This window comes from Psittacula echo (assembly GCF_963264785.1).
Source record: "Psittacula echo genome assembly, chromosome: 25".
Taxonomy (NCBI): Eukaryota; Metazoa; Chordata; class Aves; order Psittaciformes; family Psittacidae; genus Psittacula; species Psittacula echo.
In genome coordinates, this window is record NC_137760.1 from 5,856,810 (window position 1) to 5,872,382 (window position 15,573).

Consider the following 15,573-nt stretch of genomic DNA (forward strand, 5'->3'; position numbering starts at 1 on the left):
CCCCATCACCCTGCAGCCCACCTCGCCCCCCTGCACCTCGCAGCCCCCCCTGCGCACCCCATCCTTCCCCTGCAGCCCCCTGCAGTCCAGCACGCCCTGGCCCCCGCAGCCCTGGCCCAGTCCCCCCAGCTCCCCGCCGGGCATCCCGCAGTCCAGCCGCCCCGTTCCCCCCAGCCTCCCGCTGCCCCTCAGCCTCCCGCAGTCCAGCCGCCCGCTGCCCCTCAGTCTCCCGCAGTCCAGCCGCCCGCTGCCCCCGTGCTTCCTGCAGTCCAGCCAGCCCTTCACGTACTTCAGGTTCCCGGCCACGCCGCAGTCCAGCCAGCCCGTCCCGTACCGCAGCGCTCCCGCCATCCCCCGCTCCAGCCAGCTCTTCCCGTACAGCCCGCTCCAGCCCAGCCAGCCCTTCCCGTCCCGCGCCCCCCCATGCCTCCCGCAGTCCAGCAAACCTTTCCCGTACCGCAGCCCCCCCCGCCTTCTCCCCAGGCACAGCGACCCCTTCCCGTACTATTTCCCCCCGTACAGCCCATGCTGCGCCCCGCTGGGCGTCCCCCAGTCCAGCCGGCCTTTTCCCTACTGCTCCCATCCCCACATCGCCAAAGCCACTGAGCCCTTCCCCTGCTCCGTGGCCCCCCAGCCCAGCAGGTCCTTCCCCTCTTACACCCCCCTCCACATCCCCCAGTCCAGCAAGCCCTTCCCCAGCAGCACCCCCCAACCAGGGGACCCCTTCCTGCTTTACACATCCCCGTGCCCCCCGCAGTCACCAGAACCCCTTCCTCACCATCCCCTCCAGCGCCGGGGCTCCCCACCCCCTCGCTTGCACGTCTGGGGGGTGCCCTCCCCACCCCAGCACCCTGCTACCCCCTAAGGGGGGTCCTGTGCTCCCCAGCTGGCCAGCGGGACCCCGTGCCCATGGGAGAGGCTCCGGTGGCGGAGCTGGATGCGGTGCTGGACGGCGACGGGTGGGAGGTGGGGGGCAGCTTCGAGGGTCCCCCCCAGCCCACTGGCCCCATCCGCCTGGGGAAGAATGTCTGCTACGTCGTGCTGGCTGTGCTCTTCGATGAAGAGGTGAGGCCCCCCCGCCCCGCGGGACCCCCATCCATGGGTGCTGGAGCCCACTGACCCCTCTCCATCCCTGCAGGACCGGGTCCTGCTGGTGCAGGAGGCCAAGCCTGAGTGCCGCGGGAAGTGGTACCTGCCTGCGGGCAGGATGGAGCCCGGCGAGAGCATCGTGGCTGCCATGAGGAGGGAGGTGAAGGAGGAGACGGGGCTGGAATGTGAACCCCTCACCCTGCTGGCACTGGAGGAGCGGGGCCCGGCCTGGATCCGCTTCGCTTTCCTCGCGTGCCCCACCGGTGCGTGACGGTGCCTTGGGTACAGGGGAAGGACGTGGCTCTTCTGCCAGCCCTGTGCTGGGGTAGTGGGGTCCCCCAGCCAGCCCTGTGATGGACACCGACATCCCCAGACGGCCCTGTGCCAGGTCAGCGGTGTCCTCTGGCACCTTCGTGCTAGGGCATCATCATCAGCCCCTGCCACCCCTGTGATTGGCACCAGTGTCTCCTACCAGTGTTGTGCCAGGGCATTGCTGTCCCTCGCCAGCAGGACAGGCATACCCTGGAGAGCTCCGTGCTGGGGTCCAGTGTCCCCCATCATCCCCATGATGACGCCTGGCTCCCCACCACCACCCTGTACCCGGGTTCTGAGACCCCGCAGCCCGGTGCTGGGGTCCCGCTGCCCCCCCCATCACCACCCCAGGACACCGCTGTCTCTGCCTGCAGGCGGGACCCTGAAGACCCTGGCGGAGGCCGATGCTGAGTCGCTGCAGGCCGCGTGGTGCGCAGGGGACCCCCGCGCGCTGCCGCTGCGCGCCCCCGACATCCTGCCCCTGCTGGACCTCGCCGCGCGCTACCGCCGCTGCCCCCCGCACCCGCCGACGCTGCCGCAGGAGCTGCCCTGCGCCCGGCTCTGCCTGCGCCTCCTCATCGCCTGCACCGGCGCCGCCGGGGACCTCTGGGTGCTGCTGGGCACAGCCGGGCCCCCGCGCTTGCCCGTCGTTGCCTGCGGCGCGTCCCCGGCCGAGCTGCGCGGGGGCCTGCGCCTGCCCGTGCTGCGGCTGCTGCGGGGCTGCCTGAGCCCCGCGCCCCCCCCGGGCCCGATGGGGCTGCTGGGGCTGCAGCACCGCGCTGGGGGCGCCGGGGGAGCCGATGGCGTCTGCTTCAACGTGGGGCTGAGCATCGCGCCGGGCAGCCCGGGCGCTCAGCCCCCCGAGCCGCGCAGCCCCGCGTTCCGCTGGTGGCACGTGGAAGAGCAGGGCTTGAGGGGTCGCATCCTGCAGCGGCTCCGCGCCGCGGTGCCCGTGCGCAGCTGAGCCCTGGCAATGCAGGTCCTGATTGCAGAGAGCCCCAGGGGGATGGTTTGGGGCAGGACGTGGTGCTGTGTCCTGCGCTTGGGGTGCGGAGTGCCAGCCACAGCAGAAATAAACCCGGCTGCTGCTGCTGCTTGCACACTTGACTGGAGCTGGATGGGGATGGCGAGCGTGGAGCTGGGTTTTGGGGGTGCTTGGCAAGGGGGACGGCGCTGTATTGATCGAGGGACGCAGCGTGTGATGCTCACAGCTTTATTACAGCAGAGTCCCATCACCCCGGGGACCCTGAGCAGGGGCTGGGGTGCACCAACCCTGCCAGGCAGGAGCCACAAACACAGCACCACACACCCCATGTCCCCATGGGGACATGATTGAGTTATTGCAGTCGAGGCATCGCCCCGCGCAGAGAGCACAGCACCGAGCCCGCACAGCCCATCCCTGCCCCCAGAACGTCCTGCTTGAGGCTGGGGGAGCAGGAACCCATCACCCAGGAGGCAGCGCAGCGCGGGGGCACCCTGCACCCCGAGGGGTGCGCCCGGTGCTGGGGATCAGCACCTCCGCGTTGGCCAAGGACTCGGAGCCTCCTCTTCCTCCTCCCCAGGGCCCTTCCCGCAGTGCCAGGCAGGGCCAGCACAGCCTGGCCAGAAAGGGGGTGCTTGACGGGGGTCCAGGGAGCTGCAGCTCAGGGGGGCCCCTCTGGTGGCCCCTTGACCAGGGCGATGGCAGCCAGCTCCTTGCAGAACTCCTCCAGCACCACCACCCCCTTGAAGAGCATCGTGTGGTCCATCCTGTGGGGGGACGAGCAATGGGGGGGGATGTGGGGTAAAACACCCCCAAAACATCCCCAAGGGGCATTTCCCCCCGTGGTGCCCCCAGCACTCACTGCTCTCCCGGCACCAGCCCCAGGAGCTGCCGCCGCACCAGCAGCAGCTTAGCCCTGAACTGGGGCACCCGCTGCAGGCGCTGCATCAGGTCCCCGATCACCTGCATGGGAGGGGGGGAGAAGACTCAGGTCCCGTCTCAGGGGGGGTCCCTGTGTCGCCGTCCCCCAGAGGCATTACCCGGACGAGGACGGAGAAGAGCGAGCGGCATCCGGGGGCCAGGCTGAGGTAGGGGTCCAGCAGGTACTCGTGCAGGTGGGGATGGGGGAAGGCGGCCAAGCGGGACAGCACCGAGGTCACCTGCAGGTTCAGGCTGTAGGGCTGGGGATGCGGGGGTGCTCAGCAGGGGCTGGTTGTCACCAACCCCCCCCCAGGGACCTGAGCCCATTCCCATGAACGGGACCATGGAATCCTGGAATGGTTTGGATTGAAGGGACCTTAAAGCTCCTCCAGCTCCAACCCCTGCCACAGGCAGGGACCCCTTCCACTGGAGCAGCTTGCTCCAAGCCCCTGTGTCCAACCTGGCCTTGAGCACTGCCAGGGATGGGGCAGCCACAGCTTCTCTGGGCACCCTGTGCCAGCGCCTCAGCACCCTCACAGGGAAGACCTGCCTTATCTCCAGCCTGAACTTGCCCTGTTTCAGTTTGAACCCATCACCCCTGGTCCTATTGCTACAGTCCCTGATGAAGACCACGGTGGTTGTGGACACCACTGATGCTCTTGGTGACTTTACTCCCACTAAGGGGGTCCTAGATGTTGGGAAGGAGGGTTGCTCCATCCAACGTGGTTTCCATGGCAACTGCCAAAGCATCTTCTATTCAGCCCCCAACCCCAGCCAAGACAAAGGCTGCATCAGCCTGGAGAGCCCTTTGGAGAACCCCCTAGCACATGCACAGCATGGGGGGGACCCAGATCCACTCCCAGCATCCTGCTGGCACCCTCTACCTGGTCCAGGATCCGCGCCATCCGGTCAAACAGCACCTTGAGGAAGTGACCTTCATAAAACACCACTTCGGGGTGGCAGGAGTCGAGGGGACGGGGGGCCTTGGGCCACCCCCATGGGGCTGCGCTGTCCCGGCACGCTTGGACCTGGTCGGAGGGGTGATGCTGGGTGGGATCCAGAGGGGGGATCAGCACTTCCAGGCTTGGGGCCCCCCAGACACTCACCATTGCCAGCGCATCGTGCACGTAGGTGTCGTAGCTGCCTTCCTCCATGCACGAGGAGGTCTTTGCCTCCTCGGGAACCAGGCAGAGGAAGCTGGAAATGATGGGACAGGGATGGGGAGAGGGATGCAGCCCCCCCCATGCTGGGACAACCCCTAGGAATCCCTACCTGCTCACCACCTCGCTCACTTGCCCCTTCCCTGATGGGGCTGGTCCTGACGGAAGCTTTTTCACCATCCCAAAGTTGGAGCCTGGGAATCCATCTGTGAAGTAAGGATCCTCCTCCAGGTCCCTGCGGGGCCGGCACAGGGGTGTCAGCAGGGTGGGCAGAGGGGGGCTCGCACCTTACCCTGCCCCGCTCCCCTTCACTCACAGCCCATCCTCCTCGTGCTCCAGCTCGGGGGGGCCGCGCTCCTCAGGCACAGGGGGGGTTTGCTGCAGGTACCCCCTGGCCTCCAGGTTCCGCAGCACCAGGTTGTGGGTGATGTGCTCGTGGGGCTTCTGCAGGAGCTGCTCGAAGAGCTGCAGGCTGGCCAGGCTGATCTGGGGCACGAGGAGCAGGGGGTTGGCACAGCCCCACAGCATGGCCCGTGCCCGTGCCCCAGCAGGATGGGGCTCACCTCGTCGCAGAGGTGGTTGCAGCGGTCGATGAGGTGGGTCCGCAGAGGGTGGGGGGCATCCCCCGGGGTCTCCGGGTGCTGGTCTGGCCCCAGCAGGAAGAGCACAAGGCGCCGGAGCAGGGCGGGAGCTCGGACCTGCCGCACTGTGCCCACCAGCATGGCCGTGGCGCCGAGCACTGCGAGCTCGGACCTGCAGGATGGGAGGGATGCGTAGGGTGCCCTGGGGCGGCACCGCAGCACCTCCCTGCGGGGACCCCGCAGTGCCAGCCCCACAGGGGTCACAGAACCACAGCCTGCTTTGTGCTGGATGGGACCCCGGAGCTCACCCAGCTCCAGCCCCTGCATCCGGACACTCACATCTGCAGGAGCTGCGGCCGCAGGATGCCCTGGAAGAACGTCTCCTCCACAGCCTCAGCGACGGCCTCTGCCACAACCTACAGCGAGGGCAGGGGCTGAGCCTGGCACGGGCACGGCGCTGCCCCTGCTCTGAGCAAGCAGCCGGGTGCTCCTTACCGGGTGTGCGCTCAGTACCAGCTCATCGAGGTAATCCAGCCAGCAGAGGAAGGCAGCCAGGCTCTCCTGCCCTGGGAAAGCGCCATCCCCAGCACCCTGCGACCTGCACGGGGCACCGCATGCGGGGCTGCAGCAGCGCTGAGGGTGCCAGGGGACACCCCCCCCCAGCGCCCGCCTCACCTCCAGCTCATCCTCTCCATGGCAAGGACATCGGCGGGGTCGGTGCCCGCGGGCACGGCGCTGTGCAGGTCACAGAGGTGCTGGGTCAGCAGCAGGCACAGGGCGCTGCTCCGCACCAGGCAGGCAGCAGCCGCCTCCTGCGCCAGCCCCGCCAGCAGCAGCAGGTTCTCCCGAGCCTTCATTGCCACCCGGCTCTTCTGTGAGGAGGAGGAGGAGGAGAGGCAGCGTCATGCGGCCGCGGGCACCACGGCCCCTCCTTGCAGCCCTTTCTCTGTACCTTGCTCTTGCACAGCCCCACCAGGGATGTGATGAGGTTGCGGTCCCTCCGTGGTGGGGAGGGTCCGGCACGGGGGGAGCCCGTGGCAGTGCTGGAGGGATGCTCTGTACCCTCTGCCATGGCAGGCAGCTCCTGGGCTCTCGTTCCATTCGGGATGCTCTTGCCCTGGAGAGGAAGAGCATCACAGCCACTGCCTTCATCCCCCTCACCCTGAGGAGCTGTGCACTGGGGATGGAGCTGCAAAGCATGTGGAAAAGCTCCATAAACCCCATCGATGACCCCATACATGGCCCCACACGCCCAGGGGCTGCTCACCTCCAGGATGTACGTCAGCAGCGTGGGGTCCTGCTTGATCTTCATGCAGAGGACGGCCGCAAACTGCACCTCCTCCTTCTCCAAGCCGGAGCCCAGGCGGTCACCGCTGAGCTGCAGCAGCTTCTGCAGGGCACAGAGCAGGTGCTGGGTGCTCTCCCACCCTGCCCCGTTACCATGAGCCGCATCGGGCAGGGATCTGGGCAGCCCCAGCACCACCACTGCCAGTGGCACCGCTGCTGTGTCCGGGGCTCACCTTCACCGGCCTGTGCACGTTGAGGTAGTGCAGGAGCGGGTGCTGCACCTGGCCCAGCACCCGGCTGAAGAAGAGGAGGACCTGCTGCCTCATCCCCGGCGGGTACTTGGGGGGGAGATGGGGACAAGCATCAGCCAGGGCCCCATGACCTGTCTGCATACCCCAATTCCCCTGTCATCACCCCCATTCGCCCTCAGGGTCACCCAGCAGCCAGCATGGGGGGCTTGCACCAACACCCCCAGCACAGACCCTGCTTTTGCCCCCCCAAAATGATGTAAAAGGACCCTTCCCCCCCCATGCCCTGCCCCTGACTCCCTTTAGCAACTGGGAACTGAACTCTACACTGAGCTATCCCAAGGGGATAATTTCCCTTTTCCCACAATGTTAAAGCCCAGCACCCCAAAAACCCAAACCCTCCCAGCCACGGAAGGAGCAGCACGTTCCTGAAGCTCAGGCTGCACCAGCAACTGCTATTGTATGAATAAAAAGCTGTTTATATGGAGCCTACTTATTACTAGCAACAGAAGAAGATCAGAGTTGTTGTGTTTGGACCAAACGACCTTCGAGGGTCCCTTCCAACCCAAACTGTTCTGTAATCCTGTGATGTTTTGGGCAGTGTTTACTTGGAGAGGTGTCTAGAAGCAAGCAGGCTGCTGGTGTGAAAAACAGCCTTCTTGTGCAGGCAGGAATGGGATGGGGAGCAAGAGCCACGTGGAGGAGCAGCAGAAAGCATTCCAGTGGGGATCTTTCCCCCTAGGAAAGCCAAGCATCCCAAGGTCACACTCCACAAACTCCCCTTGCTCAGCTGGAAGAGCTTCAAAACCAAAGGGCCAGAGCAGCACCATGCAAAGCAGCTGGGAAGGGCAGCGGGTGCTGCTGTGTAGGGGGCTCAGCCCCCCAGAAATGGCTTTCCCGGTGCTGGTGCACCCACCTCCGCCTTGCCCAGCGTGCTGAGGGTCTCCAGCACCTTGTGCTGCAGCAGGTACTCGAGGCACGGCCCGGCCTCTCCCGCTGGGAACTGCTTCTCCTCATAGACCAGGATGTCCAGCATCTGCCTGAGGCGCCAGGGGATGTCCGTCTGCCTGGCCGGGATGCTCTCGTCTGCAGGCGCACGAACTGGGGGCTGTGGTGTGTGTCCCGAGGCAACGGGAGCCATGCACGGGGGGGGGGGGCCCAGATCCCAGCCCGGGGGAGTATTCCCAGCCCGTGCCGGCCCAGAATTCCGCTCCATGGCGGGAGCGACGCTAGATGGCAATGTGCGGATGGGCTCCTAGCTTCCCCTTCCGCTCCTGGCCTACCGGAGCGGCCGGTCCCGGTGGGAGCTGCCCATTGCCAGCCCCAGAGCCCCACCGGGAGGAGGGGGGGATGTGGGAGCCGAGCCGGGAGGACCGAGACCCTGCTGGGGAAAGGGCTGGAGTCCCCAGGTCCTGCTTTTGGTGCCCCCCAAAGCAGCGTGTTCCCAAAGGGATGTGTCCCCAGGAGCTCAGTACCCCTCATGCTGACCCCAGTGGTGTGCAGGGGGGGGGTCAGGGCCGCACAAGGCCAAACACCCGGCTGGATAAGTCCTCCTGGGCTCTGGGAAAGGGTGTCCCATGCCAAAGCCCCCCACGTCAGGTCAGCTGCCCTGTATCAGGATCAGCACGGTGCCCTGCCACTGCACAGGGTGCCAACCAGGGCATGCGTCCCATTCCAAGGGGTCCCATTCCAGGGCACCAGGACCCCCTCCTGGGCACAGGGACCTTATTCCCAGGCTATGGAACCCTCTCTTAGGGCATGGGGACCCCCTTCCAGGGCACAAGGACCCCGTTCCCACGCCACAGGACTTTATTCCCATGCCACACAGACCCCATCCCAGGGCACATCTCCTCCCACCCCACTCACCCGTCGCCTCCAGGTAGTAGCCGGTGATGCCCTTCCAGTGCTCGGTGAAGGCTTCCAGCAGATCCACGCTGGGCTCCCGCTGCGCACAACCGGAGCCGGGGTCAGGGACGCTCAGAACCCCCCCATTCCCATTCCCATTCCCGTTCCCGTTGCCGCTCCCGTTCCTGCTCCCGTTCCCGCTCACCGTCTCCACCGCCTGCTGCAGCAGCGCTCCCAGCCGGCTCAGCATGGCTGTGCCCCCGGTACCGGCACTGGAACGGGCACCGGAACCGGCACCGGAACCGAGCCCTGCCCCACCGCCCTCCACAGCGCCCCGCCGCGGTGGCTCCGGGCAGGGGAGGGGAGAGCGGCCGGGACGGGACCTCCCCCGACGGCTCCAGAGCCGGAGGGATGGGGATGGGACGGGGAACGGGGAGGAGGGGTTGGGGGGGGCTGTGTTTGGAAGGTCCCACAGCACTAAAAGTGCAGCGGGGGCTGCCCTGGGCTGCGGGACGGGGACAGCCCCCCTGAACACCTCGCACCGGGATGGAGACAGCTCCAAGCGCCGGGACGAGGATATTCCCCATGCACCAGGACAGGGACAGCCCCCTCTGAACACCCTGCACCGGGATGCGGATATCCCCCTAGGAATACCTCGCACTGGGACGGTGACACCCCCCATGCACCCCTTCCCCAGCTCCCATCTCCCCAGCAGAGCCCGGAACAAGCCAACTTTTAGGACTAATTATTATTACTATCATCATCATTTTAATCCTTAAACCCCCACATTTCCACGATGGACCCCGAGCCGTGACGAGCACAGCACTGGGGAGCAGCCCAGGGCCCAGCCTGGGTCCTGCTGGCTCCGCGAAGGTGCAGTTAAGTGCCCCAAGCACCCCCCATCACTCTGTGTGTGTCTGCTGGGTGCTTGGTCCGGGGTGTATCCACATCCCACCCCATGACCGGGGTCTCTGGGGGTGCTGCTGATGCTCTGGACCCACATTAGGGACAGAACCAGCAGCTCGGGAGGTTGCAGTAGGGAAATCTGTGCCCCAAAACCAAGGCGGGATGGGTGAGAAGGGGGCGACGCCGTGAGGGGCTCACCCCCCTCCAGCCATTCCAGGGAAACTCAGACCCACGGATGGACAGTTTATATGTATATATATATCTATATAAAAAATAGATGTGCGTAGTTGTAGCGTTGATATTGATGGTTAAAACCAGGCACCAGGCGGGTCCTGCACGGTCCACGTGCAGCCTCCGTTCAGCTGAGGGGTGCCCTGAAGCTCCTGCGGCACCGGTCACATCACAGACTTCATCTCCCACTCCTGGAGAGCACCCGAGAGGGGCGGTCACCCCCCGGTGCACGGGTGGTACCCAGCTCACCCCAACTCTGCCCTCCCAGAGCGTCCCGCCGGTACCTTTCTCTTCTGCAGCACATTTCCCCTCTCCACCATGAGCGGGGAGGGTGGTGACGGCCTCAGGGCGCTCCTGGCCGATGCCGTGCGCTTCAGCAGCGGCGTGAGGAATGAGCCCTGCTGGAAAAGCGGAATGGAGAGAGGGCAATGCCTGCCCCGGCCCCCCCTGCTCCCTGCATCCCCTGCCCTCCCCAGTGCGCCCACCTCGGAGCCAGCCGAGCCGCTGGTGGCAGCGATGTGGCCCTTCAGTGAGGTGCCGATGGCCAGCAGGTTCATCTCGGAGCCAGCCTTCAGCCTGCCCTTCATGCGGCAGGCACTCTCCAGCTGCCCCACCTTCTCCTCCAGCTTCGGGAAGGCTCTTTTCCCTGCAAGGACATGGTGGCACTGCCAAGCCCAGGCACCTCTCAACCCCCTCAGCCTTGGGGAAGGACAAGGCACCTCCTGCACAGGAGCAGAGCCCTTCTGCAGCCCTACCGATGAGGATCTCCAGCCCATCCCGAGTTCCTTTCCTCTCAGGCAGCGTCAGGGTGCGCTGGGATTGGGAGAGATCCTTGCTCCAGAGATCGGAGCTCACCTTCACCCACTGTGGGCTGGCTGCCCTGCTCCGGGGAGCTGCTGCTGGTGCTGGGGAGGAAGGATGCTCAGGAGGAAGGACGCCCAGGAAGAAGGGCAGAGGAATCAACACCGTGCTTGGGGGCACCTCAGCCTCCATCCCAGCACATGGGGCTGGGGTTCATGGGGGGGGTCCCCTTGCCCCTTGCATGGAGCACCCAGCCCCTGCTCACCTGCCTGCAGGGTGCTGCTGCAGGCACCCATGGGCAGCGCAGACACGGGTCTCCTGCGCTGCCCTTGCACTGCTCGGTCCAAGCTCTGCTGCTGTGGAAGCAAGCCAGTGGGTGGTGGGAGCCCATCCCCTTCATCCTGGGGCTTGCATGCAAGGGCAAACGGTAGTTACCAGCTGCTGCAGCCGCTCCATGTTGGAGTAGAGATGCTTGGGAACCTCTGCTGGTGGGAGCTGCCCAAAGGGATCATCCATGTAGGCGTTGGGTGTCGGAACACGGCGCTGGAGCAGCCCGCTGCAAGCAGGACGAGGGTCCCGTTGTCACCTGCATGCCCATAACGGAGCAGGAGGGCAGGAACCCTGGCCAGTGCCCCCTTACCCTGCAGCAGGGCAGCTGCTGGCATTGCCCAGCCTGGGTTTCTCATCGTGGGGACTGTTGCTGGCTGGTTCCGCTCCTCCCCTGGCCTGCAGGGTCTTCAGCCAGGCTTCCCTCTCCTCATCCGAACGTGTCTGGTGTGGGGCAGAGGGGCCGGGTTCAGCGGGGGCCGGGGAAGGGATGCGGGATGCGGCAGAGGCTGCTCACCTGCAGCAAAGCGAGCTCCCGGCCGCGCTGGGCGATGCGGATGCGGAGGCGCTGGGGGGAGCCGGTGGCCGTGCTGGGGTTCACCTCGCATCCCTCCAGGCGCAGGGCGCAGACGGGGCGCTGGGCGCTGCCGGGCTCCGGGACCATGCGCAGGGCTCCCTGCCGCACCGCGCACCACAGCCGCTGCCAGCGCCCGCGCAGCCGCACCGACAGGAACCCTGCGGGGGCATCCCCCCGTCAGCACCGAGCCAGAGACACCCCCGGCCCGCTGCCCTTCAGCATCGCACCTCCTTTAGCGTCCTCTCCAGCCCGCGGGCTGCGGGCGGGGCTCTGCCTCGAGCAATCCTCCTCTTCCTCCTTGCCAGCCTGAGGATGATGATCCAAGGAGTCCCAATCCCTGCAGGACTTAAGCACCCTCACCCCCACCCCGTGACATGAAGGCCCTCCCCCTCAGCATCAGCCAGTGGGGATGGCAGGATGGGATTTGGGGTGCATTCACTGCATCCCCTTTCCCATGCCTGGGTTTCCCATGGAAGAACAGGCAGCTCACCCTGCTGAGCCTGGAGGATGGTGGTGATGAGGTGCTGATGGATGCCAGCCCGCCCGGGGCATCGCTGCTGACCTCTTCAATCACCTATCAAAGGAGAAGGGGAGCTCTGCAGCCCCAGATGCCTGCTCTCCATCGAACCATGCTCCAGGCACCGTGGGGATGGATGGGGACATCCCCAGCCACTTCGGCAGCACCCCATGGGGCTGTGCCTCATTTCTCCCTGCCCACCGCTCCCTCCTGCCCATGCAGAGCTCTGCCAGGCTGCAACACCTCCAAACCTTCCTCCAGTCCTCAGCCTGCTGCCGGCTCTGGAAGCCGATGATGAGCACCTCTCCTGCTGTCCCCGTCACCTTCAGGGTGTGCGGCATCTTCTTGCCTTGCTTGGCCTTACAGGTGACCTGGCAGCCCCGCAGGTCCAGCTCCAGCACCGGCTGCGGGTCGGCGGCGTACCTGAAGCACTGCAGGGGCAGAGCGGAGCTCAGGGACCCGCTGGGGCCCCATTCCCCGCCTTCACCCAGCCCCGCCGGCCGCTCACCAGCAGCACATGCTCGCGGACGATGAAGAGCTGCTTCGCCCACTGCCCCAGCCAGCGCTTCCTCCACAGGAAGCCGCAGAGCTGCGCCTCGGGTCGCCCGCTGCGCTCAGCATCGCGGCCGGTGCCCAGCGGCCGCCGCAGGTAGTGAGCACGGTCCTTCACACCCTCCTCATCCTCCTCGTACGACTCGTAGTGGCTGCTGTCGGTGTCGGCACCGCCTGAGAGCCGGGCTGGCACCAGGGTGCTGGGTGCGTGCGGGTGCCGGGGAGGGGATGCGGTGCGGTGCTCACCGGAGCAGCGGCTGGGACCGAGGGGTTCAGCATCTTCATAGGAGTCATCGGCTGGTGGGGACAGCGAGACACCAGGGACCTTGCTCTGGGGAAACAAGGGGTGCTCCAAAGCTGCTGCCCCCAGGGGAGAGCCCCACATGTCCCCAGAGGAGACGGCAGCAGCACTGGAGCCTTCTCGGCGTGACCAGACCCCCGTGTGAGCAAGGTTGCAGTGCGGGGATGGTCACTGGTTGCCCATCTCCCATCACCGTGCAGCCCCTCCACGCTTACCCCTCCGTGCAGGCTCAGGGTCCTGGTTGCGTGGCACTCACAGGTTCTTCCTCCTGTTGCATCCATCCTCCTGGCTCCTGGGGGGAAAGCAGCGTTGTGTGGGATGTCAGGAGCCTGGAATCCTGGGAATGAGGGTCTGGAGGAGAGGGGGTGTGGGTCAGAGCATGGACTCACCAGGGCTGAGCTGGCCCTGTGGGGACGGCGAGAGGCAGCGCATGATCATGTACTCTGCATCCCCACGCTCACTCGAGGGGCTCTGCAGCCGCGACAGGAGCTCAGCCACCGACTTCTTCTTATCCCGAGCCACGGCGCTGAGGCTTTCCCGGTCCAGGATGAGCAGGAAGGACCGCAGGTCCGACAGCAGCTTGTCCAGGTCTGCAGGACACAGGGATGTGCCATCGACACCCCACCGGAGCAGAGTGCAGGCAGGATGCTCATCCAACGGCAGGGGCTCTCCAATGTGGAGTTGCGTGTTCTTGCTTCACACAATCCCACTATTGACCAGCCCAGGGTGCCGGGGGAGGATGAGGAAGGGGCACAGTGCCCCGTGGTGATGAAGGATGCTCTGTTTGTGCTCACAGAGCGGGTTTGTTCCCGGCTGGGCAAGGGGAACAGGGGCCAGGGGCTGCACCGGGCAGCCCAATGTGCTGCTCCTCCATGTGGAGGAGGAGAAAGAGGGGGAATAGCCCGTGGGAGCAGCTGATGAAGGCCAGAAACACTGAGCATTCCCAAGGGCAGGGAGCAGGGCTGGGACTCAGCACTGGCTGGAGACCCCGACCCTGCCGTGCCAGGAAGGAGGGATGGAGTGGGACAAGGAGCTGCTTTGTGCTCCCTCACCCTGGCTGGGGAATATGAGATTCCCATGGGATGGGACAGCGCTGCCTCAGCCCCATGAGCCCCAAAGTGGGGAGAGCCAGAGGGTGATGGGTTGAGGGCCCAGCCCCAAACAGTGCTAGCTCTGGGTCCCTTCAGGTGTGGGGAAGCACGTGGCAGAGCAGGACCTCGCACACCCGTAGTCCTGGGCTGCCACCCCAGCAGATGCCCCCAGGGTCTCTGCCTGACCTCCAGCTCCTTCCTGCAAGCATCTGGAAGCGGTTTCCATCACTGTGCTCCCTGCACAGACCCACTACAAACCCACTGCTCCCCCTGCTCCCAGCCTCCCCCTGCCAATTCCCAACGGGAACAGGGACAGCCCCTGCGGGATGCAGAAGCCCCTTTGGAGGTGATGGCTTGAGGAGCACTGTCCCTCTCCCGGTGTCCCCAGCGAGGAGCACACACCCCTGCCCGGAGGGAGAGGAAACATCTGGCAGGAGGCTGAGCAATGCCGGAGCTGGGCCCAAACATCTGGATTTCCCTGGAAACTGGGGAAGGGGAGGGGGGAATGGGCTCCTTGGGGGGACTGGGGGTGGCAGCTGGGCAGGGGCTGCCCCCACCATGGGCAGGGACTGATGGGCACAGGGTGATCGGGGCGGGGGGTGCACAGGCGCTGTCCCCATGCCCGATGTGCCTGGTTCTTCCTCTCCCTCCCTTTCTCCTCTCCTCCACCCAGGCTGAATTCCTGGGCAATGACATCTGTGTCCACTCACCCCTCAGCCCTCCCTCCATCCTCCCCCCCAGCAGTGGGGCAGGGGCCCTGTGCTGGGCCCCCCAGCCCGCTGTGGGGCAGGCAGGGGCTGCCCTCACCCCAGCATGACCCAGGGTGTGAAGCTGAGGGTGCCAAGGAAAGGCATCCCCAATGAAAACCATCTGTGGGGCGGAAGGAAAACACCCCCCAAACACACAACCACCTCCTGGCAAGGCACCCTCTCCCATGGGATGGGCCCAACTTCCTGGCATCCTCTTCATCATCGGAGGAAGAGGATGAAGGCTGTCCAAAGGGATGCCATGGGAGCAGGGATGACTGGGTGATGCCTGGGTGATGCCCGCACCCACAGGAGTCAGGGCTGGCACCTCTGCCTTATGGCCAAGTGCATTTTCCTCTGTGCAGTGAGGCTCACCCCACTCTCATGGGGTGCAGCAGCTCAGGGGCATCCCACGGCCCCACTCCAGTGCTCGGGGTGGCTCTGACCCAGAGTGGGATGAGTCAGAGGAGGAGGTTGGAGGCCCCAAGCCTGGAGCTGCTCCTGGCCACAGCATGACCCATCATGTGGGGAGGCTCCAGGCCATGGCTGCTGCGCCCCTAGATCACCCCATGGAGGGTGCTGGCCCCACACTCCCATACCCTATGTTTGGGGGCACCCCAGCCCTGTCACCCACACCCTACCCCCTGCACCCCTTCCCACAGCTCCACGCACATCCCCATCACCCTAAACTCCCCTTTCCCCCTTTTCCTCCTTCCCGTACACCCCTTTTCACCCCCCATTTACACACATTCACCCCCATTTACACACTCACACGCCCCCAGGACACCCCTACACAGCTTCACCCGCACCTTCTGCCTTTTCCTTCACCCCTTTGCAGGCTTTAAAGCCCCCCCAGCTCTTTGTGCCTCTCGTACCTCTCTGCCGGGCCATGGTGCGGATGCGCTCACATCGCGCACCGGGATCGGGACCGGGGCAGCGGGGACCCGGCTCGGCTCGCACACACCCTCCGGGCCCCCAGCACAACCCGGGCAGGGCGGGAGGAAGGCGGGGAAGGGCTCCGCATCCTTCCCGGAGCACCATCGCCATCTGCAGGGACTCGGGAAAGGCGAGAAGGGGAAAGCAAAGCACTGGAGCCCAA

General features: G+C 65.8%; 3 protein-coding genes across 9 annotated transcripts; 1 reads left to right on the forward strand and 2 right to left on the reverse strand.

Annotated features, from left to right (window-relative positions):
* Positions 1–909: 909 nt before the first annotated feature.
* Positions 910–2,387, forward strand: NUDT18 (nudix hydrolase 18; the record flags this gene model as incomplete). Its single annotated transcript, XM_080634392.1, has 3 exons — positions 910–1,065; positions 1,139–1,352; positions 1,776–2,387. The coding sequence occupies 3 exons, from the start codon at positions 910–912 to the stop codon at positions 2,363–2,365; spliced, it is 960 nt and encodes a 319-aa protein (XP_080490518.1). The 3' UTR covers positions 2,366–2,387.
* A 220-nt stretch (positions 2,388–2,607) lies between these two features.
* Positions 2,608–8,745, reverse strand: FHIP2B (FHF complex subunit HOOK interacting protein 2B). Of its 6 annotated transcripts, XM_080634380.1 has the most exons (17): positions 8,631–8,745; positions 8,447–8,525; positions 7,497–7,666; positions 6,566–6,670; positions 6,313–6,435; positions 5,998–6,162; positions 5,721–5,917; positions 5,541–5,643; positions 5,385–5,461; positions 5,028–5,217; positions 4,781–4,950; positions 4,577–4,699; positions 4,411–4,501; positions 4,189–4,332; positions 3,424–3,564; positions 3,246–3,346; positions 2,910–3,150 (listed from the first exon to the last, which is right to left on the reverse strand). In XM_080634380.1, exons 1-17 carry the CDS (start codon positions 8,673–8,675, stop codon positions 3,045–3,047), a joined length of 2,130 nt encoding a protein of 709 aa, XP_080490506.1. In that variant the 5' UTR covers positions 8,676–8,745; the 3' UTR covers positions 2,910–3,044. The 6 variants fall into 6 exon arrangements, with proteins under 6 accessions (XP_080490507.1, XP_080490506.1, XP_080490504.1 ...); XM_080634378.1 differs by having other exon boundaries at positions 4,189–4,501; positions 5,721–5,914; XM_080634379.1 differs by having other exon boundaries at positions 3,424–3,543; positions 4,189–4,501.
* A 460-nt stretch (positions 8,746–9,205) lies between these two features.
* Positions 9,206–15,521, reverse strand: LOC308230003 (actin filament-associated protein 1-like; the record flags this gene model as incomplete). 2 transcript variants are annotated; one of them, XM_080634443.1, is made up of 15 exons in its annotated part: positions 9,598–9,753; positions 9,847–9,963; positions 10,048–10,208; positions 10,318–10,467; positions 10,629–10,719; positions 10,799–10,919; positions 11,004–11,134; positions 11,208–11,425; positions 11,495–11,573; positions 11,758–11,841; positions 12,036–12,215; positions 12,293–12,667; positions 12,853–12,929; positions 13,027–13,227; positions 15,350–15,521. In XM_080634443.1, 15 exons carry the CDS (start codon positions 15,519–15,521, stop codon positions 9,727–9,729), a joined length of 2,184 nt encoding a protein of 727 aa, XP_080490569.1. In that variant the 3' UTR covers positions 9,598–9,726. The 2 variants fall into 2 exon arrangements, with proteins under 2 accessions (XP_080490568.1, XP_080490569.1); XM_080634442.1 differs by having other exon boundaries at positions 9,206–9,963; positions 10,048–10,467.
* Between the last annotated feature and the right edge of the window lie 52 nt (positions 15,522–15,573).